At 42.2% G+C, this 16,007-nt stretch overlaps 1 protein-coding gene across 2 annotated transcripts in view; it reads right to left on the bottom strand.

Moving 5' to 3' along the window:
* Positions 1-1,195: 1,195 nt before the first annotated feature.
* nexmifb (neurite extension and migration factor b) overlaps positions 1,196-16,007 on the bottom strand; it is a 64,896-nt gene continuing 50,084 nt past the window's right edge. The window contains exons 1-2 of one of the 2 annotated variants that reach the window (XM_056439953.1): positions 4,416-8,280; positions 1,196-3,901 (exon numbers count right to left, since the gene is read on the bottom strand). In XM_056439953.1, coding sequence (XP_056295928.1) covers positions 3,670-3,901; positions 4,416-8,275 — 4,092 coding nt within the window. In that variant the 5' untranslated portion in view covers positions 8,276-8,280 and the 3' untranslated portion in view covers positions 1,196-3,669. Of the gene's footprint in view, positions 8,620-16,007 lie in introns of those variants that run through there. The other variant, XM_056439952.1, reaches the window with a different exon arrangement.

The following is a 16,007-nucleotide window of genomic DNA, read 5'->3' on the forward strand; positions in this document are numbered from 1 at the left end:
GCACTATCGTAGCCTACTATTGAATCTCAGTTTGAACATGTGTTGTTAGTGTGTTTTAAATGTTCTATTCTCTTGTTGTACAAAGGACGGAATGCCTGATAGATATTTTCATATAGCAATGATAGAGTGCAGTTACCAGAATTCCATGCGACTGTTTTGCGTCATTAATGCCTGAGTTGTATAGTAGTGCTGAACAACATGGTGTTGTGCACTGCAAAAAAGCACACACGCTTATCGTATAGGGCAGTGTTGCATGTAGCACACTTTTTTGCAATATTAACTCACTCAATTCTTAAAAGAAGAGTTTGTTCAGCCAGCGGGAAGTACTAAACATTTCAAGTTCCATTGATAGATAGGCAGGTCCTGATGTGTCCATTTTGTACTATAGGTACGTCTACAGCAGAGGTTGGCAACCTTTTTGATAAAAATAAACATTCACACTGTACTAATGAGCCTATGCAGGGTGACAAAACAACTTGGGTCTCATTTAATAACCAAAAGTACCTGATCCATTGGATTAGACATTTTGTTGTATAATTTGCTTGCTGATTTATCCGCTATGGGTGACTAAAGAACAAAAACAATGCTGATACCACCTGACAATTTTGGAGGCATACATCACATAATCTGTTATGGTCTGAGACATATATTCAGCTCCAATTAAGCATGCCAGAATGAGTTGCAGGGTGTACCACAGCAGCCAGCTCAGAGTTATGGATGAGCAGACACTCTAGCAATGCCTGACCCTTAGTGCTAATTAGATATGACAGTAAAATAACATGAGCCAAAGCCAGGCGTGTGCAGAAATAAAAATAATAAAATTCCCTGTATCAAAGAAACTTCCAATATAACAGTTAAGGACAGACTAGTTGGAGTTACTTATAGGTTTTAGCAAGACTTTCACAAAATGTTATATAGATTATATTGTATATTCTTCCATATTAATATTATTGTAGTATAACACAAAGATTGGGCAGATATCTGCTCAATAGACATTTCACTTACACTTAACTATTGACATCTCAATAAGCTGTTTGTATTAAAAAAGTGTTTTCACAAAACGTGTGTAATTATTGTTATGAATGGATTGGCATGTGTTAGTGTGGAGATTATATATTGGCTGTTTATACTGTAGTTACTGGCTACAACATTGGGTTGGTGGTAAAAAAAACACATCCCAACGCTCTTCAGAAAGCAGCATTCAAAATCGTATTTTAATTTGTATATTTACTCCATAAACATTATTACAAAACTCAGCAAGTTACCAATATTACATTATCACCATACAGGCTTGATCACAAATATTTAAAACCTTTGCAACAGTTACAACAAAACAAAAAACTAAATGATACTCAAATAATGTACATGAAAATCTATAAAACAGCAAATTGTTCACAAATAATATATTTTTTTCTCCAGGTTTTCATTTTTTTCATTGCTTATTTGTGTTTTGCACAGTAACACAACACTCTCACAACAAGATCATGGTCTTATTACAAAACTCCCAACAAAATGTAAATATTTCTAGATTTCTGTTGATATTCATATTTTGGTTTTTAAAACCAGAAACTTGTCATTGTATATCCTTTCCACTGCCCATAGAGGCGCATAAAAGGTTACTCACACACACAAATACTTCACAGCACTTTCTAAGAAAAATATACACTTACAAAATATGTTACAAATTGGCACACAAAAAATATACAAGATTTTGTAGCGTCAAGAGTTCATTAAGATTCCTTCTGGTAACAACTCTAGACAGTATATATAAAGCTCGGTAATCTTTTAATGAAAAGAGCTAAAGTAATTCCAATCAATGTTAAAGAATCATGAAGTGAATACATCGAACATAACATTATAATATACATTCATAAAGAGGGTTAGGTACCTAATCTATTTTGCATTTATTTTTTGTTAACGCTGGGGGGAAAAATTAAAAAGAAAATGAAAAAAGAAAAGAGAATTGTCAGCTTTCTTAGCACCATTAACACGAGGCAGCTCAACAGTGGCACATTTTTTTTTTTTAAAGAACAAATTTAAAGAAACCATGAAACCAGAGAAGTACATTCAATTTGACAATAGTCAGAAAAAAGAGAAGGCAGACTAAATGGGCTTGAAGCTGGAGCTTCCCATCAGCAGCTTGTCTTGGTCCTAACCCTGATACACGGAAGGAAAGAAACAAAGGATCATGGCAGAGAGGAGAGAGAAAAGAGACAGAGAAAGATTGATTACGATTCTTGCCATATGCAAGCAATCAATTACTATCACCTCAGAATTACCATATCCAGTGTGATATGGCCTGTTTTTGAATCAAGTCTGAATTGGTCCGCACATGTCTCATGGAATTACTGCTATGTTTAAAAAATGTAATTCAACAATCAAAAGAAAGAGAAAATATAGTCCTATTGTTTATATATTTATAAAAAGATCATCTTGTAACCAGTGAAAGGGCTCGGGATTTCCCCTGAAATACATTTAGCATATAAAATCAAAATATTTTATAACTTATTAAATATGATTGTATGATTTAATTTAAGGTGGATTTATTTTTGTGCAGTGAGGCAGTGAATGAGCCCAAAGTAATTAATATAAATGGCCCAGGAATACACTGGATTAGATAGTACAAATACATTTTATTTTTCAATGTGTGGCTTCATTTGGCCTGGTGACATTATTTCTGACAAAATATTGACCCTTTAAGACAGAAATGACAGCTAAAGACACCATATAAAACAAAGTACCTTCAAAAGAAAGAAGTTAAATTAAGACATTATGTGATAAAAGAAACAAAAATGATCAGATATCAAATACACCAGTGGTGAAACTTATAAAATATGGCAGTGTTAATAAACAAATTACATGAGAATGTCAAGAAAAAATACTGTTTAAATTACCATTTCAGGTAAGGTAGTAGTAAGATTCCCACGTGGAACTAATGCAAATACATGCTTTCCTTCATTTACAGGATTACTGATTCCATTTGTACTGCTTTCACATTCACATTAAATCTAACTGCAACCATGGTATGTCCATTCAACACTGACGCGTGCATCAGAATCTCTATGAGTTATAAACTGCCTTGAATTTCTAGTAAAAAACAGCAATCCAGTGAGGCACAGCCCCAACCGGCATCTAATTCCCTTGTTTACCCTCAAACATCTGCACTACACTCTCCTTGGTCCATAGAAAGCTTGTTAAACATCTCTTTTTTAATCGTCTTCCTCTACAGTAGCCTTCAGAGCAAATCTCATCTTTGCCTCTCTTTTGTTGCTTCTCAGTGCCAGGCGATGTTGAGGTAAATTGAATTTGGCAAACAAAGTGGGGGAAATGAGGAGAATTCACAGTCTTTCTGATTTGGTTTAGTGAGTGCAGGTGTACCACTGCCAGCTGTTGGTGCCTTTCATCAGAGAAGAGAGAAAAGTCCCAAATGAAGAATTCCTGTGGTCTCCAACCCGAGCAGCCAATACTCCCATGGATAAAAAAGAGGAACAGCCAATATTCACACATATATATAAGAGGTCATTTACACAGCATTGTTACTTTTGGCACATTGATTTTAAGATTATAGTCATCTTTTTTTGCAAATATTGCATGTCCCTGTACAACAACATTGACAAAAATACTCTGAGGTGGAGCTTTTATGAATTTGCAAGGTGTTAAAATGTAAATTTAGAAGACCAGTTCCTCGAAACTCCAGAGGAAAAAAGAACTGCTTGATAAAAGAAAATGGGGAGTCATTCCAACCTTGATGGGGTGAAAAAAAGACAAAGTCTGATATGTCATCAATACAAAATGGTCCCATCTTGTGTTTTCAAGATGTCTTGGGCTTAAATAGGTAGGTTTCCTTCTTGAAATGATCCAGGCAGTGTATGAAGGACAGCAACAACAGGACATCCATATTCTGCATACAAAAACAGATGAGGAGGAGGGGTGCGTAGATGTCACTCAATGCATTTGTGTATAGCTACATCTTTAGGGAAAGGGGGAATAAATACATAATTCAGGGGAGCTAGTTCTGCTGAGAAAATACAAAAACAAAGTTCCTCAAAAAGGCGACAGAACTGTTTTCAAGGCTTATTCTTTTTTCAGACAAAAATAAAAATAAAACGACTAAGAAGAACAAACGAAGCAGAAACAGCAAAAGCAAGAAAAATGCAGCCACGGTCATTTCAAATCTCAATCAAGCTTGACACAATCACTCAATAGGTAGTTTGCAAAGTACAAGAAGTTTTTCATGCAGATATTAATTTTGTCTTCGGGTAGGGGTTAAAAGGAAGAGGGAGTAGTCAGGGGGAACGTAGTACTCATGCAGCTCTGGCATAGCGTCAGTGTAGGTATGCTTGGAGGGGAGGGCTCAGCAGGTAGTGGGGGGAAGTGAGAAGGGGGTGCAACAGCAGCTGATAACAAAATATTACCTCAGTTTCTCAAACGAGGTCATCAGTGCTATGTCCTTATTTGGGTCTCTCTCAGCTCGCTTCCCCTTCAGTGTCTCAATCCGTGGGAACTTTGCACTGGTCTTGTGGCGGTACAGCTTTTTGTGTGCAGGCCCAGGGTTAATAAAGTTGGGTTTATCAAACATGTTACAGCCAAGAGCTAGTTGAGGAAATAAGGGGTGAGAGGGGTTGAATTTGGCCTGGTTCTTTCCTCCCTTTCCCCCTGCCTTTCGGCCTCTCCCAGCCCCCGTTAGCGCGGCTCCTTTTTTCTTCAGGTCGGCCTCTGTGCCTGCCAAGATTTTGAGAGTCTTTAGGTTGAGGCTATTGGCCTCAGAGGGCATGCAGGAATCAGACATGGGATTCCAAAGTGGCTCAATGGAGGCCATCATGAACCTTTGGACCTCAGCCATGCCAGAGACAATGTTGGACAGAATATTGGATGGCTCCTCAAATTCTCTCTGGTCATCCCCAACCAGGCTATTGCTCTCTGACCAACCGGTGCCAGACCAGTCCCCAGTACTGCTACTGTCATTTAGGCCTGTGCCACAACCGCCTGCCTGGTTCTTTGCTGCCTTACCCTCCAACATGGCCTTTATTTTTTTGGTGGAACGTGAGTTCTGTTTGGGGGTCTTTGCCTTTTCTAACTTCGGAGCTCGTGGAGCCCGGACTTTCTTAGGGCTCTGTCCTGCGGCTGTCTGTTTACAATTGCCTTTCCTCTTTGACTTAATGCTTTTTGCACCAGTCAACATCTCACCAGTCTGTTCATTAAATTCATTCACTCCAAGCTCTTTTTTATCCAAACGTAACACATCCTGACTGCTGAAGTTGTGCAGCGGAAACTGGCTATCTTCCACTGTGTATGCATTTGTTGTGTGCTCTTGTTGCTGCATAACATCACAGTTCCACTTTACCTCCCTGTTGCAGTCCATTGTCATGTCATTCACATCCTGGTATTCTCCAGTATTCCCTGCCATCTTCATATCACGTCCCACCACCTGGGGGGACAGGTTGGGGGTCTCAGGAGGGGAGAGCTCTGACAGTAATGAGTGTCTAAACTTGTCGGGGGTGAAGTTGGAGATGTCCAGCAGGTCCGAGGACTCCCTGAGTGGGGTAAGGGCGTCCATACTCTGCTGAATCACCACTTTAGGACTACAATGAGCTAAAAAGCTGTCTCGGCCCTCTTCCTCACCCTCTCGCTCACAAGACTTGAGACTGAGGGAGCTGTAATTGCTGGAGGAGGCTGACAGAGAGCCTACTGAGTCATAGCTGATGAGCCTGCCATTGTCTGTGCAGAGGGACCCTCTCTGGTATTGCACCTGGCCCTCCACACAAGCAGACTGACACACTTGCAGATCTGCCCCAGGCTGCAGACCTGCCTCAGTCAGGTAGCTCTTCTCATAAAGTAGCCTGTCAGTCTCTGGGCTCAGTTGGCTGTAGTTAGACACTGGCATGCTGTCATTCAGGGGTACAACAGCTGGGAAGTTGCTGGGTAAAATGGGAGTCTCAGGGGTCTCAGGTCCAAAGTTCTGGCTGTGACTTGCACAGCGCTGCGGGTGCCACATCTGGGTGAAGTTTGGGCAGTTTTGGGGAGACTGCTGGAGCTCTGACTCCGAGGGAGGAGAGAGGACGCAGCTCTGAGCGAGCTGCAGAGAAGAAAACTGTTTCTCCTCTAGGGATAGCCTCAGAGGATACCGTTGCCTAGAGGGCTGCTGGGGGAAATAAGAGATAGTTGCTCCACTGGGTGAGTCTGTAGCATCTAACAGGGTCTGCAGGTAGCCCCCCGGGATAACAGGGACACCCGACTCCACCGCCTCTGAGGGAGGAGCTTTGTCAGGAGAGCAGGAGGTCACAAAGGGGAATTTCTCCTCAGATGCGTGAGCGGTGGTGGTATTGTCAGAGAGATGGGGTTTGACTGTAACTGAGCTAATTCTTGCCTCTTCTAACCCAGCAGCAGGGTCCCCAATCTGTGGTGCAGCGACACAGGCTTCCGTTTCTATTGTCACGCTCCTCCCCTCCTCTCCTTCTGCCTCTTTAATTTTCTTGCTTCTCAGCCTGGCTTCGCTTTTGAATTTCCTTATCCTGACTGTTTTATTTCCTCCCAATCTCCTCCCCTCCCTTTCCTCCCTTTCCTGGGAGCGACTCTTAGCTGTGACTGCGTGCGTGATGGAGTCTAATGTGACTGGGAGGTCTGGGACTGCTATTATTCCCCCTACCGTGGGGTTGGTGTCTTCTTTAGTGACACCTCCCTGGCCCCGATCAGAAAGAGGGGTGCACTGTACTGTCGCTGATTGATCCACAGCGTGAATTCTCTGAACCTTAAGCCTGTTTGCAATCTTATATTTCCTTTTGGGATGACTAGAATTAAAAGGGCGATGATGGCGTCCGTTTAGATGAAAACCACGTTGTTGTTTATCTCTGGCAGCCAGCTTAAGCTGCTCCTGTCTCTCTCTCTGCTTCACCTGCCAGAAATCCTTGAAAGGAGACAGTGTCTCATATTTGCTTACTGTGTCAGTGTTTAAGGTCACAGTAGAGTCCACAGGGTCCAACTTGCCCAGTTTCACTGACATGAGTCTCTCCCCTTTAAACCTGTTGATGATGATGTACTTGATGACAACTGGCGGCTCTTTACGAGAGGATTTTCGTCGTTTTTTGGGGCACCAGTCTACATCCTCCTCCTCTTTTTGACCAGACGGAGCTTTCTCTTTTTTCTCTGCATTCTTCTCACTTTCAAGCGAGTCAACATCATATAAGTAATCATCACTGTATCGAACTTTTCTCTTGGAGCGCAAACCATAGTTGAGGGGGTTAGAGGGGCTGAGCAATCTTTTTGAGTGGCCCTTCTTAAGCTTGCCCTCCTGCAAGGTGTCTGAGGAGGAGCCAGTGCAGGAGCTGTCGTCACTAAACTCGCCTGACTCCTCTGTGGAATTGAAGTCCATTAGGTAGTTGACTTTGGGAGTTGACATTGGTGAGCCTTGGGAACCATTAAGGGGACTCTTACCACTGCAGTCCCCAGCCTTTCCTTCCTGTCCTGTCTCAAGAATGAGCTCATCAGTTTTAAGCTGAAGCTCCTCAGCACTCCTCCTTAAGACGCCAGCTCCTTCCTCTTTCTTGGCACAGTTGGCCAGGACACTAGGGAAGAAGTTAAACTGTGTCTCCTCCTGGAGCACATTTGTCTTTTCCCTCATGTTGTCCTGGAAAGACTCGTAACGAATCTTCAGCGAACATACATCACTGCTTAAAGTGGAATCATCGTCTTCATCATCAAATAGATTGTCAACGTCTTCCTCAGAGAAGAGGTTGACTGACAGTTCATTCTTAGAACAAAGGTCCAGCAGTTCCATCTTACTTTCACTAATGAAGGATTCAAAGTAGCCCCAGTCCTGGCCGGCGTTCGCCAGCAGAACCTCCTCTCCACTCACTTTGTCCAATAACAGTCCCTCATACAAGTTCTTAGCTGTTGCATCATCTTCTGGGTCATCACAGTCCTCTGTTGTTTTGTTCCCATCAGCTCTCTTACCCTCACCTGAGGCTTTCGGCAGAGGAAAGCTAAGTAGCTGGTCAGAGAGGAGCTGTTCTCCATAGTGACTCACTGCCTCCCCTGCATGGCTCAGGCACTGGATGCTGATATTATTGATGTCAGAGAAGTCCTCTCTGCTCACATCGCCTATCCTTACACTTAGCCCAGTCTCTGTGTCAGGGTTGGTGTTAGGGTCATGGGGCGGATTCTGGATGGAATTAGGGTCAGTGGCATCACGGGTCTCAATGAAGCAGCCAAGGCAGGTACTGGTAGGCTGAAGAATACACTCCTCTGTCAAGGCAGACACAGTGGCAGGCTCCATCATTGTAGCTGACAGAGGGAGGGCAACAGGCAGCAGAAGAGAAGTCTTCTGAGTGTCTCCTGTTGGACCCCAGGAGCTTAGAGCTGGGGTGGGAAGTGGTGTGGGAGTGTGGTGAAGTTGAGAGACTACAGTTGGAGCATCATCAGAGGGCGGGCAGGGGGTCACTGTTAGGCCCAGAGAGTTGCCAGTGCTAAGGGGCAGGGTGAGTTTGGGTGATGTAGACGTGTTCCTCTGGTGTGTTGGGCAGGCTGGCTGTGAAGTCTCTGCGGCAGGTGGAGGTGAGGATGGAGGGAGAGCAGCATCAACGATGCCGCAAAGTCTCAGATGACCACTCTGCTCACTTACCCCTGCAGGGGAAAAATATATATTTTAGATCTTTCAACTCTTTAAACTGTTTTACATTCTAAGGTTAAATTACATTGTGTTGGTTATATAGTTACACTGACATTTGTTCTGGGGTGCTGAAATGCAATTAGTGTCAATTAACCACCTAGAGCTCAAAATGTAATTTGGTGATTCCAGCATTAAACATTAATATTTCAGTTTTGGTACGACTTAAATAACAGGTATTAACAACGTCAAGTTGGAACAACTGTTGATTTTCAAATGTAAAAGGCAAGATAAAACACAGATGAAAAAATTACAACCAAATTCTGAGAACACATAAAACACGAGGCAGGTCACACATAAATGGAGTCACCAGCCTTATGTTAAGTAAACATAGTGGCACAAGTAAATGTTTGAAAGAGCAGCTGGAAATGCAGTTTAACCGAACAAAATGAGCAATTTTATCATATACGCTTCCAAGACGCAGAAGCTGAGTGTCCTGTAAATGCTTCGAGAGGTTGGTCAAGGACTTCATTTGTTCCATGTTGCCTGCCACGCTGGACCCATGGCAATTTGCATATCGTCAAAACAGATCCACCGACGACGCAATTGCCATGGCACTTCACACCGCCCTTTCCCACCTGGAGGGGAGGAACTGTTGTGTGCGAATGCTGGTTGTGGACTACAGCTCAGCGTTCAACACTATTGTTCCCGCCAAGCTCGACACCAAGCTCAGAGGTCTAGGCCTGCACTCTACCATGTGCAGCTGGATACTGGACTTCCTGTCGGGCCGCCGCCAGGTGGTGAGGATGGGCAGTACCACCTCAGAGCCGCTGACCTCAACACGGGAGCCCCTCAGGGATGCGTGTTGAGCCTCTCTCTACTCCCTGTACACCCACGACTGCACGGCCATGCACAGCTCCAACGTCATCATCAAGTTTGCTGACGACACAACAGTGTTGGGGCTGATCACCCGACGACGAGACAGCCTACAGGAGGAGGTTGGATCACTGGTACAGTGGTGCCAGGAGAACAGCCTCGTCCTCAACGTCAAGAAGACCAAGGAGCTGACCGTGGACTACAGGAAGCGGAGAGGAGAGCACACCCCATCTCCATAGACGGAGTTGCAGTAGAGAGGTCAGCAGCTTCAAGTTCCTCGGCGTGCACATCTCCGAGGACCTCACATGGACCACGACACCACTCACGTGGTGAAAAGGGCCCAACAACGCCTGTATTTCCTTAGGCGACTGAGGAAATTCAACATGGCCCCCGCATCCTCAGAACATTCTACACCAGTACCATCGAGAGTGTTCTGACAGGTTGCATCACCGTCTGGTACGGGAACTGCACCGCCCTGGAGCGTAGGGCACTACAGAGGGTGGTGCGGTCGGCACAGTACATCATTGGAGGTGAGCTTCCCTCCATCCTGGACATATACACCAAGCGGTGCGTGGCCAGGGCCAAACGGATGATGAAAGACAATAACCACCCCGGCCACAAACTGTTCACCCTTCTACCGTCAGGCAGGCGATACCGCAGTATCAAGTGCCGACAAACAGACTGAGGGACAGCTTCTTCAGTCAGGCCATCAGGCTGCTGAACAAGGACTGAGACCCTCATTAACACTATACACCAGAACATATTCTGTGAATATCTATGGCCATGGTGTATATTTTATTACATTGTTTTATATATATATATATATTGTATATATATATTGTATGTATATACATATATATATATATTGTCTCAAAAAAGTGTATATTTTATTACATTGTTTTATATATATATATTGTCATGATGTATATTCTATTACATTGTTTTATATACATATATTGTTAATACTTTCTTTTTTTTGTCGATATTGTATAGTTTATTCTCATTCTTATTCTTTTTTTAGTCTGCTACTGCTGTCGGGTGTTTTGCACATAAGAATTTCACAAACCGATTATACTTGTATAAAAGGGGATGTGACAATAAAAACTTGAAACTTGAAACTTGAACTGAAATTGGATGATAGTAATAAACAGAACAACTTCCACAATTATGAGATAATAGTTACTAAATGGTTTTAATTTTGTGTTAAATTAGGCTTTCATTCATAGACAGAGGGTTGAAAAAGTTACCCCAAAATGATGTTAGCTCAGAAATCACTTACTTTATGGAAATAGTAGACAACAATTGTACAATGGTCTTCCTTTACCAACCCAAGAGTAGTAAATTAGATCAAATTAGAACAGTCATCTAGCATTGCCTCCCCCTCCTACTAGCAATCCAACTGTATAGACGCAGATCCAACTTAACTTACTGCACAATTACACAGAAAGGTAGCAACAATAGTAGGAATGAATAAATTAAAAGTAGGTTTTGGTGATTTTCTACACGTCGATTGTGACAATGTCTTAATCAGTTGAAGACATCCGTCTGATGAGAAACGATCAAAATGCAGAGAAGCGGGCTTGTAGCAGCAGGCAGATAGCTTTGTTTGCTCTGCATAATTAAATGACAGCAGCGGAGGCAGGTACGTACACATGGGACACGACAGGCCCATATGTTGGAGACTTTATAACCAATATCGTCTTCACCTGCCTCCGTCTACAATCCCAAGCTGCTCCCTCAAACATATTTTTTTAAACCATGCCAGAAAACATTCAATTGAAAACCATACCACAGCAATTAACATGTTCACAGAGGTTAACTAGCAATGTCCCACATTTTAGAATGGATTCGTCTTATTATTGAAGTAGTGATAAATGCTTAACCCTCCTGTTATGTTTGTTTCTTACATACAGCCGTGATGTTCCCGGGTCAATTTGACCCGGTTAATATTGAATCATCCAAAAGTGGTCAGAAACCCAAAGATTCTAAAAACTATAGTTTGTACATCATCACCAACAACATTACTAACAATTAAATCAGTTTTTAGTGGAATTGAGTTATTTACCCCTCCATAGATCAGAGTTCAATCACGAGCGCTCACTGGTTTTAATGAAAAATACATGTTCAAACAATTTTTTTAGGTACATTGAAAAAATCTAAATCTAAATTGCATTAGTCTACCATAACATGTATTTTCTCCTACATTTTATTTGCATTTTGTAAGTTTTTTTTTTTCATGGGGTGATGTAGATAAATAGAGATGAGACACCTGTGCTGTTCAGGGTCATAATGACCCGCCCACTAAAAATCAAGCCAAATAAGTCATACAGGATTTGTATTGAAAGTAAACGTTAGTTATGTTTATTTTTAGTGTTAAGATGCATAAATTATATGATAAAAGATTACCAAAGGCCAGCACACAGTCATCCTCTTGGTGCAGTCGTATGTATCTGCAGAGTGTAATGCTGTAGGACTTCTCAGCAACCATTTTGTATGTTTGGCCCCTCCCCTGATACGTGTGGGTGGAGTTCTCCCGCAGGGAAAAATAAAGGTTCCCGTCAAAATAGTTTCTGTATTTCTCACACAGGTGGGGTCGTTAGAAAGAGAATGTGTGTGTGGGTCTGAGATTGGGATGAAACAGGGTGTGTGTCTCTCCCAGTCAGACAGACAGTATATTAGAAGTACTATACTACATATTTATTAGTTGAGACATGAAAGAAACCCTCACATTAGTGTCCCATGTCCAATAAAGGTGTATTTAGGGGGAAAGTTAGAAGATGATAAACATTGTTTGTTCTGTAAAGTGTGCTTCTCGTGTTGGGTGATGGGCACACAGCAGGATAGAGATGGTTCCCATAACAACCACCTGATTCTTTTGTTTGAAGTTTGAAATGTGTACAACTTTATATATGGGATTGTGAACGGGGTGTGTGTGTGCTGATATGTGTGTTTGTGTGTGTGTGTTGGTGTCTGTGCGTGCGTGTGTTAGTGTGTGTGTGTGTGTGTGTGTGTGTGTGTGTGTGTGTGTGTGTGTGTGTGTGTGTGTGTGTGTGTGTGTGTGTGTGTTGAAACTTGGTGGGAGGGAGTAAGAAAGACTGTCCTACATTTACAAAGAAAGAAATAGTCTAAACGTGACTCTTCTGATGACTTTTAGCCTTCACTTTCACAGCCGGGTCAAATTGATATATATATATTGTTATATAAACCTGCAAGGGTGTGTTGCAAATACATGATATTTTTCTTGTATTTTTTGTTACGTTGATTACACCAAATAAGGTAAGCAGAAGAAGTTTTATACAGAAGTATTTTTCCTAGATTTTCAAACTTTGAAACGGGTCAATTTGACCCGCAACATAACAGGAGGGTTAAGGGAAAGACTCTCTTTACAAACAGTATTCACCATGGCTATATTAGCAGTGAGTTAGTCTTTGAATATGGATATAATTATAGTTTTTATAATTAATTTTAATTAAAAAAGTTAATGAGAGAAGGTCTCTGGGTCTGCGGCCTGCAAACTCTTTGGAGCAACCAGAACGCCTCCTAAAAGCATACAACTGTTAGCATATAACTGACGTCTTTAATGAAGAAAAAATAAAAAATAAAGCATCACAATAAGGTGTTTGCCATCAGTTCAAAAATGACCTCAAAACAAAAATCATGTTACTGACACAAATTCTCTGTCAATTACAGATATCCTTTCTAACTTTAACTACTACTCACTTTTCACTGTTACATTTTGAACCACATTCCATTGTATGGCACTTGTTGTAAGGAGAGGTCCGTAGGAGCAATTATATTGCTGTCCATTGTGTAGCCACAATTCATTCAGCTGTATTTGAATTAAAAGTAAGCAGCGCCAGTGCTTCAAATCTACCAAGTAATTTGCCAGCTCATAGATAAGTAATGATTTCTTTATATTTGTCTTATCTCTTTAATTAGCCCCCCAAAGCAGTAAAGCCACAGAAAGAGGGAAATTACAAAAAAAGGGTAGCAATTCCCTTCCCTTATCCCCTCCATGCTCGCATGAAACCTCTGCTGCCACCTGATTGTTCAAAATCTCTGTGAAACATTAAACTCACTTTGAAAAATGTGTTTCCTCATGGTTTATAATGGTTTAACAATCTATCTGTGTGTGTGCATGTGATTGTCTGATGTGTATGTGAGAGAGTGTGCATGTTTGGATGCATGCGCGTGTGTGTGTGTGTGTGTGTGTGTGTGTGTGTGTGTGTACATGCATGCATGCATACGTGTGTGTGCGTGTGTCTGTGTGTGTGAGAGAGAGAGGGAGAGTGATAGAGTGTGAGTATTGGCTTGGGGGTATAGTGTTATCGAGAGGCCATCTGTCTCCAGCTGGACCATTAGCTCTTCAGCTGTTCAGAATGTGCCACAGATCAGTCAGGCAGGCAGGTACACAAGATACACAAAGACACATGCACGCACACACACACACACACACACACACACACACACACACACACACACACAAAGCGATAACTGTAGATGACAAATCAAGTTTGACATTAGAGGTCAAAAGGGGATCGGAAGCCTCATATTCAATGGTACGGTACAGCTAAATGTTACTATTGTATCTGAGCTGGCAAATGTAAGCAAGATAAATATCCAAAACACTGACTGCTGCAGGAATTCAATATCTAGCTTTGAAGAGAGAGCAGCTCATATACTAATAAAAACAAGCTTCAGACCTTGAGATAATCCCAACAAAGTTGCAGTTTTGTAATTGTTTTATCAGTAGAAGTAGAAATATTCCTTGAAGTAAATAAATAAAAACTGAGGCTGGATGTGACACAGCTCACACAAGCTGGCATGGACATTCACCACTGAGCATATGGAAGGACCCTAGCTACTGGCAGGAGGTGCTGATCTTCTGATCCCCAGCCCTGCCAAGCCCAGCCAAGCTTAGCCAAGCCCAGCCACGCTAGACAGCCCGACCACCGCCAAACTAGACCAGACTGGACCAGTTAGCACTCAGAGTCTCGCCTATCTTTTTAGCCATGATATTCAAGGCTTCATCCACCTGAGGTAAGCCCAGGCTGCTCTGTGCCAGGCGACTGCGGGGAGACAGGCCCATGCCGATGGACATGGTCATCATGGACAAGGTTTGAAAGTTGGCGTCTGTGCCTCATCTATTAGTATATCAGATGCCACAAATGCACACACAGCCACACTTTGTCTTTCTTCACTTACAATCAAGTTTCCGTCACTGAATAAATGGGACAAAAACATGAAATACAACAATATATGACAATCAAACTCAGACCTTCATCGCATGTGGCCAAAGGAATACAAAAGCTAAAATATCAAAATATGAAGTACGATGCAAATTAAAACCGCTGACATGTCCTTTTCTTCCTTTAAATGGCTTTTTTGAAATCATTCCTCACTCCAATCCCCCCTTTTCTCTCCCCTTCCTTCTTCCTTTTTTTGCTCGCTATCTCCTTCTAGTCCAACTCCCCGTCTCCTTATCTCTGCTATATGGAGGCTTTTACATTCGTAAAATGCCGAACTAGCCGTTCTGCAGCTCAACCACCCGGGGCGTTCACTCAGCCGAGCTGGTAGGCCAGCCACAGAAGCTGCTTGCTACCTATGGCTCCATCTTCACTATATGACAATATTTTGTGAATGGTGGAGGGAAATCAATCCAGCCAGAACAGGATGTTCATAATAAGTCGTGAGTAACTGCAGCATGAATCACGGCTATCCTCCACTGAGAGTTGCCCTATTCCTGCTCAATGGAGCTGCTTTCACTCTTTTTTCTACCGCTCTTTTTCTACTCTACTTCTCCATCCTCTTTTCCCTCTGAAGGAATAGACTAGTGCTGGTTATAATCTGTGTGATTTTCACAGTGGGGGCCGGTCAGTCCACCATTGAGTCTGACCAGAGCTGAAACACTGAGATAAACCTCTTCTAACGATCAGTGCTGCTTGGTAGAGGTAAACTTTCGGGGGCTGTAGTGCCTGAATGAGTCTTAGAAAATGAACATCGCATCAGCTTATATTTCAGGACACGGAAAGAGCTACACTCAGAACCATTTATTGCCAAGTATGTTGGACATACAAGGAATTCGTCTTGGCGTGTGGTGCATTACCAATATATAATAATAATACATTTTATTTGTATAGCGCCTTAAAAGTGTGAACTAAATAATAATGTCACCCTTTTTTACCCATTTGCACCTTTTTTATGAGAAAAGGTAGATGTCATATTTCTGAGTTGGGGAAGCATCAAGAGAGAGGTTAATCAATAGCTTAAAATGCAGGACGTGCACCCCCATCTTGTCATCAGACCCCCATCTTGTCAAAGAGCTTACAACTGAGTAAGCAAAGCTAATTCAAGAAAGCTGGTTCAATGGTTTGTGGGAACACTGATTGTCTCTTTCATAGTTGTGAAACTGTTGGCATTAAGCTTTCATTTATTCCCAAAAATACTTGATTATTCTCAGAAATATCAAAAATGCTTCTCTTAGATAGATAGATATATACTTTATTAATCCCCAACCAAGTATCTCTTA

The sequence above is a fragment of the Pseudoliparis swirei genome, chromosome 19, assembly GCF_029220125.1.
Source record: "Pseudoliparis swirei isolate HS2019 ecotype Mariana Trench chromosome 19, NWPU_hadal_v1, whole genome shotgun sequence".
In the NCBI taxonomy this organism is placed as follows: domain Eukaryota; kingdom Metazoa; phylum Chordata; class Actinopteri; order Perciformes; family Liparidae; genus Pseudoliparis; species Pseudoliparis swirei.